The sequence below is a fragment of the Mastomys coucha genome, unplaced genomic scaffold (genome assembly GCF_008632895.1).
Source record: "Mastomys coucha isolate ucsf_1 unplaced genomic scaffold, UCSF_Mcou_1 pScaffold5, whole genome shotgun sequence".
NCBI classification, from domain to species: Eukaryota; Metazoa; Chordata; class Mammalia; order Rodentia; family Muridae; genus Mastomys; species Mastomys coucha.
Window position 1 is genome coordinate 118,142,591 of NW_022196911.1, and position 12,689 is coordinate 118,155,279.

The 12,689-nt window shown below is 43.6% G+C and overlaps 1 protein-coding gene across 1 annotated transcript in view; it reads left to right on the forward strand.

The window, feature by feature from the left end:
* Positions 1 to 12,689, forward strand: part of Tbcd (tubulin folding cofactor D) — a 170,902-nt gene that overhangs the window by 124,917 nt on the left and 33,296 nt on the right. Inside the window, exons 18-23 of the mRNA XM_031352599.1 lie at positions 1,333 to 1,413; positions 2,802 to 2,875; positions 3,652 to 3,769; positions 6,194 to 6,254; positions 7,548 to 7,570; positions 12,165 to 12,196. Of these exons, the coding sequence (XP_031208459.1) occupies positions 1,333 to 1,413; positions 2,802 to 2,875; positions 3,652 to 3,769; positions 6,194 to 6,254; positions 7,548 to 7,570; positions 12,165 to 12,196 (389 nt within the window). The remainder of the gene's footprint in view (positions 1 to 1,332; positions 1,414 to 2,801; positions 2,876 to 3,651; positions 3,770 to 6,193; positions 6,255 to 7,547; positions 7,571 to 12,164; positions 12,197 to 12,689) is intronic.

A 12,689-nucleotide genomic window follows, 5' to 3' on the forward strand; every position in this document is an offset into this window, starting at 1 on the left:
TCCACCATGATCAGGTAGGCTTCATCCCAGGGATGCAGGGATGGTTCAATATACGGAAATCCATCAATACAATTGCTATTTTTTTGAAGCAGTATATTTCCAAATGCTTTCTAAATACCTATCCTTATACCCATATAAGGGGTAACGGTGTATCTATAGATAAATATAGTTCTTAGCCTAAATTAAAGAAACTTCTTTTTGCAGCAGAGTAGTCCATCCCAGAAATCCACAACTAGTAAAAATTCAGAGAACAACTAACCATTGGCACCCATCCTCAGTAGACCTGCACCACAACTCACATACCCAAGGCTCAGGGAATGTTCTGGAAGAGATGGTGGGAGGATTGTAAGAGCCAGAGGGCCAGAATGTCTTCTGTGGGATAGTGTCTTCTGCATATGACTGGGAACTATACCTATGAAAGTCTAATATGATCATCTAAATGAGATCTGCACCATGACAACACCAGTTCACACTCCAGTGTGGATGAGGAAAATCTTACAAGGCCCCATCTCTAGATGAAGAGTTACAGGCAGTTAATGGCTGCCAACAGAGGAGAGTAAGTCTTCTCCAGGAGCAAGCCCCCTGGTAGATTATCTAATCCCAAGTGGACAGCCTTACTTAATCATATTAAATGAACTCGGCATGTTGTATGTATACCTACCCACTAATAATTGAAGAGGCCATGACATTGTAAAGAAGTTGGAGGGTAGATAGGAAGAGTTGTATGAAATTCTTTAAAAAGCTAAAAAACCCAAATCAAGTAGAATAAAGATAAATCTTCAAAACAACAACAACAACAAGAAGCCAGGTTTGTTGATGCATGCTTTCAATCACAGCACTTGGGAGGCAGGCTGATCTCTGAGTTTGAGACCAGCCTAAGCTATATAGCAAGGTTCAGGCCAGCCAGAGGTGCATAGTAAGACCCTGGCTCCAAACAAAAGTCCATTCTTTTGTGCTGTTGCATGTCCATAGCATGGATGGCTAAGCAGCCTGTGTTGTTTCCAGTCACAGTCCTGGGTATGCTGCTGAGCTGTGTGCATGGTCTCTTGATGATACTCTCGTGTTTTGAGTAATTGTGGATGCAGGCAGTGTTTGGGTCATCTGGTAGATAGCTTTTACTTTGACAGGAATGGCCAAACTATTTTTTAACATAATTGTTAGTTTTCATTCTCAAGAGCACTATATGAAGGGCTTGGCTTCTCCAAGTTCTTACTTATTTCTAAACTTTTAAGTAATACATAAAATAATGTCTTAGGAGAATTTTATACATATGTATCATTGTACCTTCTCATATTTCCCCTTTTCTCTGGCTCCTAATATTATGTCTTTCAGCGTGTTTATTGCTGGCTTCCAGGAATACACCAAGCCAATGATTGACCACCTCGTCTCCATGAAAATCAACCATTGGGATGGGTAGGTTTGGTCTTTATGACTCTTATGAGTATATTTGCTCATTATAGATAAACTATTTTAAAATAATTATTTCTGAGAAGTAATGAAACTTCCAGTTTGTGTGTGGCATGCTGTTAAAGGTCTGTTTGTTTCATTTCTGGAGCTGTTGGTCGGGGAAGTCTGAGTTGTACTTATTTCTGAATACCTTATCACATGTAATAGGGAAGCTACAGGCTGAGGACAGTGCAGTCCAGCTGGGGTAGCCTGGTCTTCTTCATCAGGTGGCCTGCCTGCTTCGGCTTCTGCTCTGCTTGCCCCTGCGTATCTTATAAGTTGTAGCATAACTGCTGAGCAGAGCAGACTTTAGAGGCAGTTTTCAAGTTACAGTGAAGTTTGGGGCTATCTTGGTATTTCACAGGTAGTTAAGTGTGTTTTTAAAGAGGAAAGGCAAGTGTGTAACTCAGACGTAAGCACTGTTAGTGTTTTGCCACCGTCTCTAGGCAGGCCTGGTCAGCCAAGGCATGGCAGATGCCAGGGAAATTAGCAATATAATCATGGTGTCCCTTCTATAAATCCCAGTGTCAGAGTGGTTGCTTTGTAGTCCACTGGGGAGTGTGTTTCAGCTTCCAAAGAACTAAAGCCTTGAAAGTATTTTTTAACTGCCGCCGTGCTTGTGTAATGTGGGGCTCTCTAGGGTAAGGAACCTCTGGCCCAAGCCTCCATATTAGTCATGTACATCTTCCTGATATATTTGTTATTATGAAATGTTTCTCTTTGTTTTGTAGACTTCTTCAAGTGTAACATGATATTGAAATGTGTGCATGGGCTATCAGCTTTTTCTTTTTCTGTTTTTTTTCTTTTTTCTTTTTTAGAATTATTTATTTTATGTATGTGAGTACACTGTAGCTGTCTTCAGACACACCAGAAGAGGGCATCGGATCCCATTACAGATGGTTGTTAGCCATCATGTGGTTGCTGGGCATTGAACTCAGGACCTCTGGAAAAGTAGACAGTGCTCTTAACCACTGAGTCATCTCTCCAGCCCTCAGCTTTTTCTTTAAAGGGACAGATAGTTAATGCCTTAGGTCTCTGTCTCATGTATGTATTATGTTTTTCTTTATTTAACCCTTAAAAATATAAAAACTATCCTTAACTTAGAGCCTCACACAAGAAACCTGGACAATTTTTGACCTGCTGACTATAAATCATTTTTGTTATAGCAAGTGTCAGAATTCTTTTTCTTGTTAGTTGGACACTATATTCCATTTTCTATATCTACCATAGTTTGCCCATCTACTCCTCTCTTGATAGATCCTTGGGTGTTTCCATCTTCAGGCTGTTGTGAATAACACTGGTATGTGTGTGAGTGTGCAAAGCTGTCCTTACTAACAGCTGCTGTTACTTCTCAGGGCCATCCGAGAACTGTCTGCAAAGGCACTGCACAACTTGACTCCACAAGCACCCGAGTACATAGCCACTCATGGTAGGTTTGCGGACCACTGCCTGCAGCACTCATACATGTGCATGCGTGTTCCCTTCCCCATGTACACACACAGCAGAAATGCGCTGTTCTCATAGTGGATGATGATGATGTCCTACATCAGTGACAGAAGAGTAAGCCGTGGGCCAAGTCAGGGTAGAACATGAAGACAAATTCAGTGTGTTTGTCCAGTGGCAGCTTTGGGTGGCATCAGGCACAGGTGCTATCCAAAAAACAAGGAACCTATGGGTTGCACTGTACAGGTTAAGAATGATGGTGAACTCCAGGGCTGATTTGAGTTGTCGGGGGCTCTAGATTGGCTTGCACTTGGAATTTGGAGCTGTTCACTTTCTCCTCCCTAAGTGTTAGAGGCTGAGGTTTTCTGCTCTTGTTGGGAAGGAGTAATGAATGGAAGTGCCTGTCACCTTTCATGGATGTGTGGCCTTTGCTCTGCTCAGGCAGAGTACTGCCACCACCTAGCAGATAGAGGTGCAGACAGGAACATCTGAAGACATGACTTCTTTCTCAGCTGTCTCTCACTGGGCATCTCACTGGTGCCTAGATGTGTATACTGATGTATATGCTGTGTATGTATATATATGTGTACTGATATATTTGCCTAGATGTATCTGCTGTGTTGTATCACATTGCTTGGTTGCTCAGGAGGAGGCTCTGCCCACTAGAAACAGTGGTGGTGACCCTGACAGTGTTGATTTCCAGAGGAAATACCTGTAAGTAATGTGTTGTTCTGTGTGTGTCTCTTAACCCGACTATTGCAGTATTCCCAGCACTACTGTTGATGACACAGAGTCCAGATCTACATACGAGACATGGTGCCATCCTTGCCTGTGCAGAGGTCACCTATTCCCTGTACAAGCTGGCCACACAGACTAACAGGTAGGAGAGGCAATTTGTGAAGCTAGGTAATAGTAGTGGTTTTTGGGTTTGAGAAGAGCTTCCCTGCTCTAATTGTTGATCATTTGTGTATTGAAGGCTCCATTTTACACTGAGATGGTCAGTGGTTGGCAGTCATAAGCTTTCTGCACTTCCTCGGCTGTCTGGTTTCTCCTCATCATCCCAAAGCTATGACTCACATGACAAGAGCAACTGTTCAAAGGTGGCACTTGTCATTTGTCATTGTGTGTGAATGTGGGAGCACATTCATGTGCACTCATGTGCAGAGGTCAGAGGACACCGTGGACATCTTTCTCACGTTCCACCTTGTTTGAGACAGTGTCTGTGAGCTTCAGACAATTCTCTGGCCTATACCTCCTGTCTCCCTGGGATTGCACATATAAATGCACTGCTGTGGCTGGCTTTTCCCTGGGTCTGGGGATCTGAACTAGGGTTGTTTGACTTGTGTGGTAAGGTATTTTCTTGATGAATCTTCTCCTCAGCCCCCATTTGGCACTTGGATAATTTAAACTACTTGAAAGGGTAAGTTTGAGCTAGGTGGTAGTGGCTCATACCTTTAATTCCAGCACCTAGAAGGCAGAGGCAGGCAGATCTCTGAGTTCCATGACAGCTAGGGCTACACAAAGAAACCCTGTCTGGGAAAAAAAAATCCCAGAAGAAGAAAAAGAAAGGGTAAGTTTGGAAATTTTCCTTGAGCTTTCCCCCCATGGCTGAATCTGTAATAGAACTATAAAGTAAAAGGTCAAGAACATGCACAAGAGCTCTTGGTGTATCCCAACAGCAGTGTGATCTCCTTATGTCACTGTGCAGCCGACTCCTCAAAAGTAAGGTCTTAGTGTCCTAGAATCTGTGACTGTCCCTTCCCTCCGAGCTTGACACTTGAACACACGTCCTTTATGGTTGTGTTAGGTGGCTCCCTAGGCCAAATTGACGGCAGTTGGGCACCTGGATTTTATTCCTACCTGTCAGTCAGTCCCAAGGACAGTGGGTTGTCCCCTGGCCCCAGAGCACAGCTCACAGTCTATGTGGGTGGAATGAGTACCTAGTGTTGATGGCCCTGCTCTTCTTGGTTGTGGCAAAAGGCACACGTGCCATGATGTTCCTCAGCAGTGCACTGTGATGATACCCTATATTTGAGACACATTCCCAAGTTGTTTGGTCAATATGTGGCCTCAGGGTACAGGCAGCACATGGTTCTGTGCATCATGCAGGAGATTTCAGACCTCCATGTGTGGCTCTGTGTAGCACAGATTAGATGTCCCAGGGAGTTGGAGTTAGTTACCACACAGCTTTGCCTAAAGTAGAAGTGTTGTGGCTATGCATAGTTTGGCCTAAAGCACAGGAGATTGCAGATCCGTAAGTAACTCACACTGCATAATTCTGCTAGAATATACCATAGCTCAGAAGAAAGCAGATGTCCAGTGCAGACTGTAGTTTAGCTGTGTTCAGTGAGCTGCAGTGTGGGTCAAGTAACATACCCCCTGCTGAAGACTTAAGTGCTGTGTTGACTAGCAGCAGCCTTTCTGAGGACAACAAAAAACACCCGTAGGAATCCATGTAACCCTGGAGGGGCACTTACCTCTTCCACAGTGTCAGCAGGAGCAGAATAATGGTCAGTAAAGCTACTCCTGTCTTGATCATAAATAAGGTTCAGCAAACTGACTGTAAGAGTAAAAAGGTGTAGCACTCAGATGCCCACCTTCTGTAACCAACGCAGATTGCGTGTGTGTGTGTGTGTGTGTGTGTGTGTGTGTGTGTGTGTGTGTGTGTGTGTGTAGGCCAAAGGCCAAAGATTAACATTGTGTATCTTACCTGGTTGCTCTCTGTCTTATTATTTGTTTTATATTTTAAATTATATTTAGGGGCTGGAGACATGGCTCCATGGTAAAGAACAGTTCAGAAGACCCAGGCTCAGTTCCCAGCACACACAGGCTCACAAACTTGTAACTCCAGTTCTAGGGCCTCTAGTACCTTCTTCTGGCCTCCATGGACATCAGTCAAGTGTATGGTACACATACATGCTGGCAAAACCACTCATGAATACAAAAAATGTGTTGAAATTATATCTATGTATTTGAGAGAGGGAGAAAGAGACAGAAGCATGTGGGAATGAGTTTGCCATGATGCACATATAGAAGTCGGGGGACAACTTGAGGGGAATCAGTTCTACCTTGTGGGTCTCTAGGATTGAACACAAGCTGTCAGTCTTGGCAGCAAGTGTTTTTACCTACTGAGCCACCTTTCCAGCCCCCAACACAGCTTCATTTAAGGCTGAAGTGGCACATCTTCAGGGGCTGTGGGAGCATGAAGAAGAAGCTGATCTTTCTGAGCTTCTGTATTCTTTACTGTGAACCTGGGCTCCAGTTTAATCCTTATGAGCTCAGCATTGTGTCTGACCTTCTGCAGGCTTGTCACAGACTATCTGGATGAGAAAGCAGTACAGAGCCTGAGGCAGATCCACCAGCAGGTTTGTATGGTCCATCTGAACCCCCTCTACCTGGACAGGATCTGCTTCTCTGGGTTCTTGTGTGGACCAGGACAATGGCCCCTATGGGCTCTTCCCACCAGCATGACTCTTATGGGGGTTTATCTAGGATTGATTGATAACTGGGATAGATTTGTCATCTGGGGCCACAATCCATCTTGTTGGTTGGGCATTGTGTACTTCTCAGGGCTGTGTTGGTGTCTTACTGTGGGCCTTAACAGGAGTTCCCAGTGGAGGGGTGGGCATGTCCCTTCTCTTTGGACCAGGGAGTCCTTCTGGAGTGTTAAGTACCCATAAAACAAAGGCCTTTGCTCCTGTGGCTCTAATCTCCGCTGTCCTGAAATTTAATACTGAATTTTGCACATTTTGGGGAATAGGAAGAAAACATGTATATATTTTTTTTCTGGGTGTTTGAGATTCTCAAAGCCTTCTATGACATAAAAGAAAAAGTAATTTATTTCCTAAGGAATTAAATTGTTTCTTGTAAATATTTTTCTATCCTTGCTTCCAAGTGGAGCCTGTCTTTCTTTGTTTTGTTTTGGTTTGGTTTGTTTTGGTTTTGGTTTTTTCGAGACAGGGTTTCTCTGTGTAGCCTTGGCTGTCCTGGAACTCACTCTGTAGACCAGGCTGGCCTTGAACTCAGAAATCCGACTGCCTCTGCCTCCCAAGTGCTGGGATTAAAGGCGTGTGCCACCATCGCCCAGCTGAGCCTGGCATTCTTGTCCAGTGTTTGAAGTGAGGGTTTGAGGGCAGCCCCATGCAGTGGCTGAGGGGATGGAGGCCCTATGTCCTCCATGTTAGGCTTTCCTGTTTCTGAGGAACATGGGTGGTGACAGGGATGCTACTTCTAGTTTTGTGGAAATTACAGATGTGTATGAAGGAGTTTGTAAACTGACTGTAGTTGTGTGACTATCCAGTAAGTATCAAACATACTCACAACAAACTGATTCTGAGTCTGAAGACAGAAAACACCAGAGCCATTTGGCAGAGATAGTTTTATGCTTGTGAGTCTATCAGTGGGCTAGGATGAAAGGGGATGCCCTCTTTCTTCCTACCGTATGCCTTAGCTTTTCTTTAGAAGTAATGCACCTGAAGAACTTACCCAAGGCCAGGCACAGTGAGGTAGGGCCTTCGTCCTCAACCTTCATGATTGACTTTCTGGCAATCAGAAGCTCATCTCTGACACCCTGCCATCATTCTTGTGTTGGCAATTACCACTATAGACATAACAAATTCTTTAATTCAAATAACTGACTTTTGGTTCTTTAATTTTAGCTTTATGATCGTCATCTCTATAGGTAAGTGTACAGAGTTAAGACATCTTGTGTCTGATGGAAATGTGTGTTGTCTGGAATAGTTGGTTCACTGAAGCACTTAAATTAAGTGCGAGTATAAATAATAATCTATGTGCAAGTGTGTGCGTGCGTGTGTTCGTGTGTGTGTGCGTGTGTGTGTGTGTGTGTGTGTAAAACACATGCCATGTGTACTAGTAGAGGTCAGAGGACAACTTGTAGGAATTGGTTCTTTACTTCTATCTTGTGGGTTCCAGGAATTTAAGTTGTCAGATTTGGTAAAAGATAAACCTTTGTTTACTATCTTTTGTTGTCCTTGTAAGTAGCCAATAGCCGACCTTCATCTGTCCTCACTCTTACATGTGAGGCATGCTCACTTCAAACGTGTGCAACGGTCACTCAGCCCAGTAGTCAGGGGAAATGATGGTTGCAACTCTTTTGTGCCTTTAGACTTTCTGGAAGCTAAAGTCACAGTCATGGCACCCCATGTTTCAGTGTGTTCTTGGCAGTTCTGTGGCTGAAGACCATTGTTTCCTGCCCAAATGAGCAGGTGTTACCTACTGCTCTTGGTGGCTGTTGGTTCTCGGGCCCAGAACCCTTGAGTGCTCTCCATCTCTGCAGTCTTCCTCTTTTAGATTCTGTGCAGGAAGGACAATATGGAAAGCCTTTCTCCCAGTGTTTTGGGGATTCATCCATCTTATTGTATATATAATTTTTCTCTCTTGTTTTATTTTAGATTGGGTATTACTATGTTTCATTCTGGTTTTTAAAAACATTTATTTTGATTTTATGCATACTGCTGTTTTTCCTAACTGTATGTCTGTAGACAACATGTATGCGGTACCTAAGGAAGCCAGAAGGTGTCTGATATCCTGCACTTGGATGTTAGGCATGGGCAGTGGGAATTGAACCTGCATCCTCTGGAAAAGTAACCAGTGTTCTTAACTGCCAATCCATCTTTCCAGCCTTGAGAATTACTCTTTTTTTCCTCTTCTACCACCACCTCCTCCTCCTCCTCCTCCTCCTCCTCCTCCTCCTTCTTTGTTTTTGTTTTTCTGTTCTCTAGATCTACCTGTCTTCTGAGTGCTGGGTTAAAGGCATATGCCAACACATCCAGCCCTCATTCAGGTCCTTGAAAATATTCACTATCTGTCTTGTTGAGCAATAAAAGCTCTATGTATTCTGGGTTTGAGTTTTGTTAGACACAGGATTTCCCTGTTTTCCTTTCCCTCTCTTCTATGTCTTGCTGTGTTTCTTTTTGTGGTGTGGGGCTGAGCATTTACTGTCCTAAACTTTGGAAGTGGGGAGCCTCACTTCCCATGCTCCTTATTGCCTACTCTCCAGACTGTTCAAGTAGGCAGTGAGGGTGGGCGCAGGTGGGTGCAGTTGGACACACACAGTGAGTTATGCAGTGCCTGGGAGCTTTTGTGGGTTAATATTACCCCTGTCTAGGCCTCTGGGCTTGTCAGCACTGCCACATAAGCCTCACCATCTTTACCACTTCTGTCTGTGAGGACTTTGAAACATTTTTATTTCTTGGTTTTTGCCATAACCTGCTCCTGAAACCACCTAGGTTTGAGTAAAGATTCCTTGTTTTTTGTTTTTTGTTTTTGTTGTTGTTGTTGTTTTGCAGTAGAATGAAATGACTTGCAGAAAACTTACTAAAATAACTTAAATTAGGGGACTGGAAAGATGGCTTAGCAATTAAGAGTGCTGGTTGCTTTTCTAAGGACCCAGGTTTGATTCCCAGCACTTACATGACAACTCACAACCACCTGTTAATTCCAGTTCTGGGGATTTAATGCTCCTTCTGGTTTCCATGGGTACCAGGTATGCAAATGACACACAGAAATACATGCAGGCAAAACTACCACACATAAAATTGTTTTTCTATTTAATTCTTACAGTGTTTACCTAAAGCTACAGAAGAGACTTTTAAATAGTATAGAATTTGGAAGAACAGTGTGATTTTATTTGGAGAGTTTGTAAGCTACAAGGTGTCAGAGAAGTGGCATCTCAGTCCCCCAGCTGGAGGATAGGCACCCTTTGTGGATGATGATGACTGGGGTTGCTGCTGATAGCCATGTTTTTGGTGGTCATAGTGTACTTCTGGGTGATACTGGGTTAGGCTGATAATCAGCAGGATTATCAGCAGCGAGAGGCTTAGGGAAGACTCCAGCCCTCATCGTCATCTCATCTCAGTGTTGGAAAGCAGATTTGGGGGGGTTCCTACTCTGGTAGCCATCCTATAGATTACATAACCTTTTTTTTTTTTGAATAGTTGACATCTGATAAAGCTCATCCGTTTTAATTGTGTAATATTTGGGAAGCATTTTCAGAGGCACAGCCTCTAAGTACTACCATGAGGTAGGTCAAACATCCTGGTGTTCTGCCTCCTCGGCACCACCCCCTTGGTCTCTGCAGCCCATGCTTCCCTCAGCTTGCTTTCTGCTGCTCTAAGTTAACGTATTTCTTCTATTCTTTCTAATCTTCTGTTAATTATGTTTGACATAATTTTTTCTTTTACCTATTCAAGTTCTTAAAAATGTCTTCTTGGTCTTTGTGTCTCTCCATCCCCCCCCTTCTCTCCTTCTCCTTTACATTTCCTTCCATCCTTTTAAACAATATGAGCAATATAATACCTGCATTAATGACCTCATGTGTGAATTTCATCAGCTTGAATATTTCTGTGTTGTTGACTCTCTTAGTTGTGGTCACGTTTCCTGGTAGTTCTCTATTGAATTCTCATTTTCTGAAATTTACATTTCTGGATTTGGTATATGTGCACACACACACACATATATACATACACATATATATTAGATTTGCTTGTTTGAACAACTCTGCATCAAAGCCTTAGGTTATCTAAAGCAGTGTTAGCCTGCTTCTGATTCACAGTCACTATGAGGATCCTGCCATGGCCTTTCCTTCCTGGCTGATGAATATTGTTCCCAGCCTAAGTAGATCTGAGAGGTGCCCTGTCTTCTTCTTTCTTGTGTTTCCCTCTAGGCAGGAGTCCTTCCTAGCATCATGCAGCTCAGCATTAGCTACCTGTTCTTTATATCTGTGTGTAGCTTGTCTTGGCTACTTCGTGGGTTCTTCTTTTTCCTACCTTCTATTCCCCCGGGCTTACCCTGTTCTAGTTAGGGTTTTACCGCTGTGAATAGACACCATGACCAAGGCAACTCTCATAAGGACAACTTTTAATTGGGGCTGGCTTTACAGGTTCAGAGATTCAGTCCAGTATCATCAAGGCAGCAGTATCAAGCATGGTAGCACCCAGGCAGGTATGGAGCAGGAGGAGCTGAGAGTTCAACATCTTGTTAGAGAAGACTGGCTTCCATGCAGCTAGATGAGGGTCTTAAAGCCCATACCCACAGTGACACACTTCCTCCAATAAGGCCACACCTCCTAATAGTGCCACTCCCTGGGCCAGGCATATTCAACCCACCACACAGATAGGAGAGAAGGAAAGGGGGAAGAGAGATCTGTGAATCCAATTTCTTTCTTCTTTGCTAGTAGCTGGTCTTTGCTACATTGTAGGTTCTTCTTTTTCCCATCCTTTATCTCCCTTGTTTCACCCTCTATCACTAGATAGGAAAGAAAGGATAGAGGGAAGGAATGAGAGAGAGAGAGCCCTGAATCTAATTTCTTTCTGTTTTTTTCATCTGTGAGCATGACTATTAACAAACCAACCACCGACCCCACCTATTGGGGGCCTTTATATACTCTGAAAAATTCTCACAATTGCAAATATCACATAATTGCAAAAACAATCTGCAGCTGGCAAAACCATGCTTCTGCTTGAGCACAAGGCAAATCATATTCAGCTGCTGGAGTCAGTTCAAAGCTGACCCATTTTGCCGCACCTGGGATTAAAACTAAAATACCTTCTTAATAATATTCCTATGTTTTTAAACAAACCAAAATTCCCAGATTTTCACTACTCCTACACTGTAGGCGCTGGTCTTTGTGTCTTCACCTACTAACCATCCCTCTCTTTCAAGCCTGTCTTGACAAGACATCAGGATTCCACTTGGCTTCCTCCACATCTGCCCATGGAAACTTCTATGGCCATGCCCTGATATACCAGAAGCTCTATGCTACACTTTTTTCCAGTCTGCTGTGCATCACACATTTTTTTTTTCTGGCTTCCTAATTGTTTAAGGCAGATCTTGTTGCCGTTTGACCTAGAAACCAGAGCCTCCCCACACCAGTACTGTTTTCTCCTTTGGGCACTTCCCAGCTCCTGCTGCTGCTTTGAGTTGACAGGGTGATGATGAACATGAATGTACTACGGCTTTGGGCCGCGTGATGGTCATCTTGCATTGTTGTGGAGTGTGTTAAGCAGCATTTGGGATTGGTTCTGAGTAATATATCGGTGAGTGTCCTATGGAAGCTCAAGAGACAGTAGTCTGCCAGAGGATGATCTTTTTGCAGCAATTTTGGGTTTTTCCAAAAATGTAGCTCAGTTTTCAGGCACTAAATCACCTGATTAATTAAAACTGTCATAGTTTTGGGGGCCTGAAGCTGTATCTGTTGCTTAGTGGAGTGTTTCATGTGTAAATGACTTTAACTTTCTTTTTCCTTTGGTTTTCAGGGGTCTGGGAGGAGAGCTTATGAGACAAGCAGGTAGGTCTGGAGCTAGAAGCTGCTGTCCTTCAGTGTCAGGAAAGAGTATCCTGAGGTCAGACCAGACCTCCCAGTAACAGGTGGTAGATGTTTCCCTCTGTTGGAGATCTTGCTACTGCCCCTGGCTTGCTCTTGTTCCAAGAGTATGCAGACATGGCATACTCCTATAGTATATCTAGTTACTAGATATACTCTAGTATCTAGTATATCTAGTTACTCTATTTCAAGCTATGGGGCTCTGTCTTAGTCAGGGTTTCTATTCCTGCACAAACATCATGACCATGAAGCAAGTTGGGGAGGAAAGGGTTTATTGAGCTTACTTCCACATTGCTGTTATCACCAAAGGAAGTCAGGACTGGAACTCGAGCAGGTCAGGAAGCAGGAACTGATGCAGAGGGCATGGAGAGATGCTCCTTGCTGGCTTGCTTCTCTTATAGAACCCAAGACTTCCAGCCCAGGGATGGCACCACCCACAAGGGGCAATTGAGAAAAT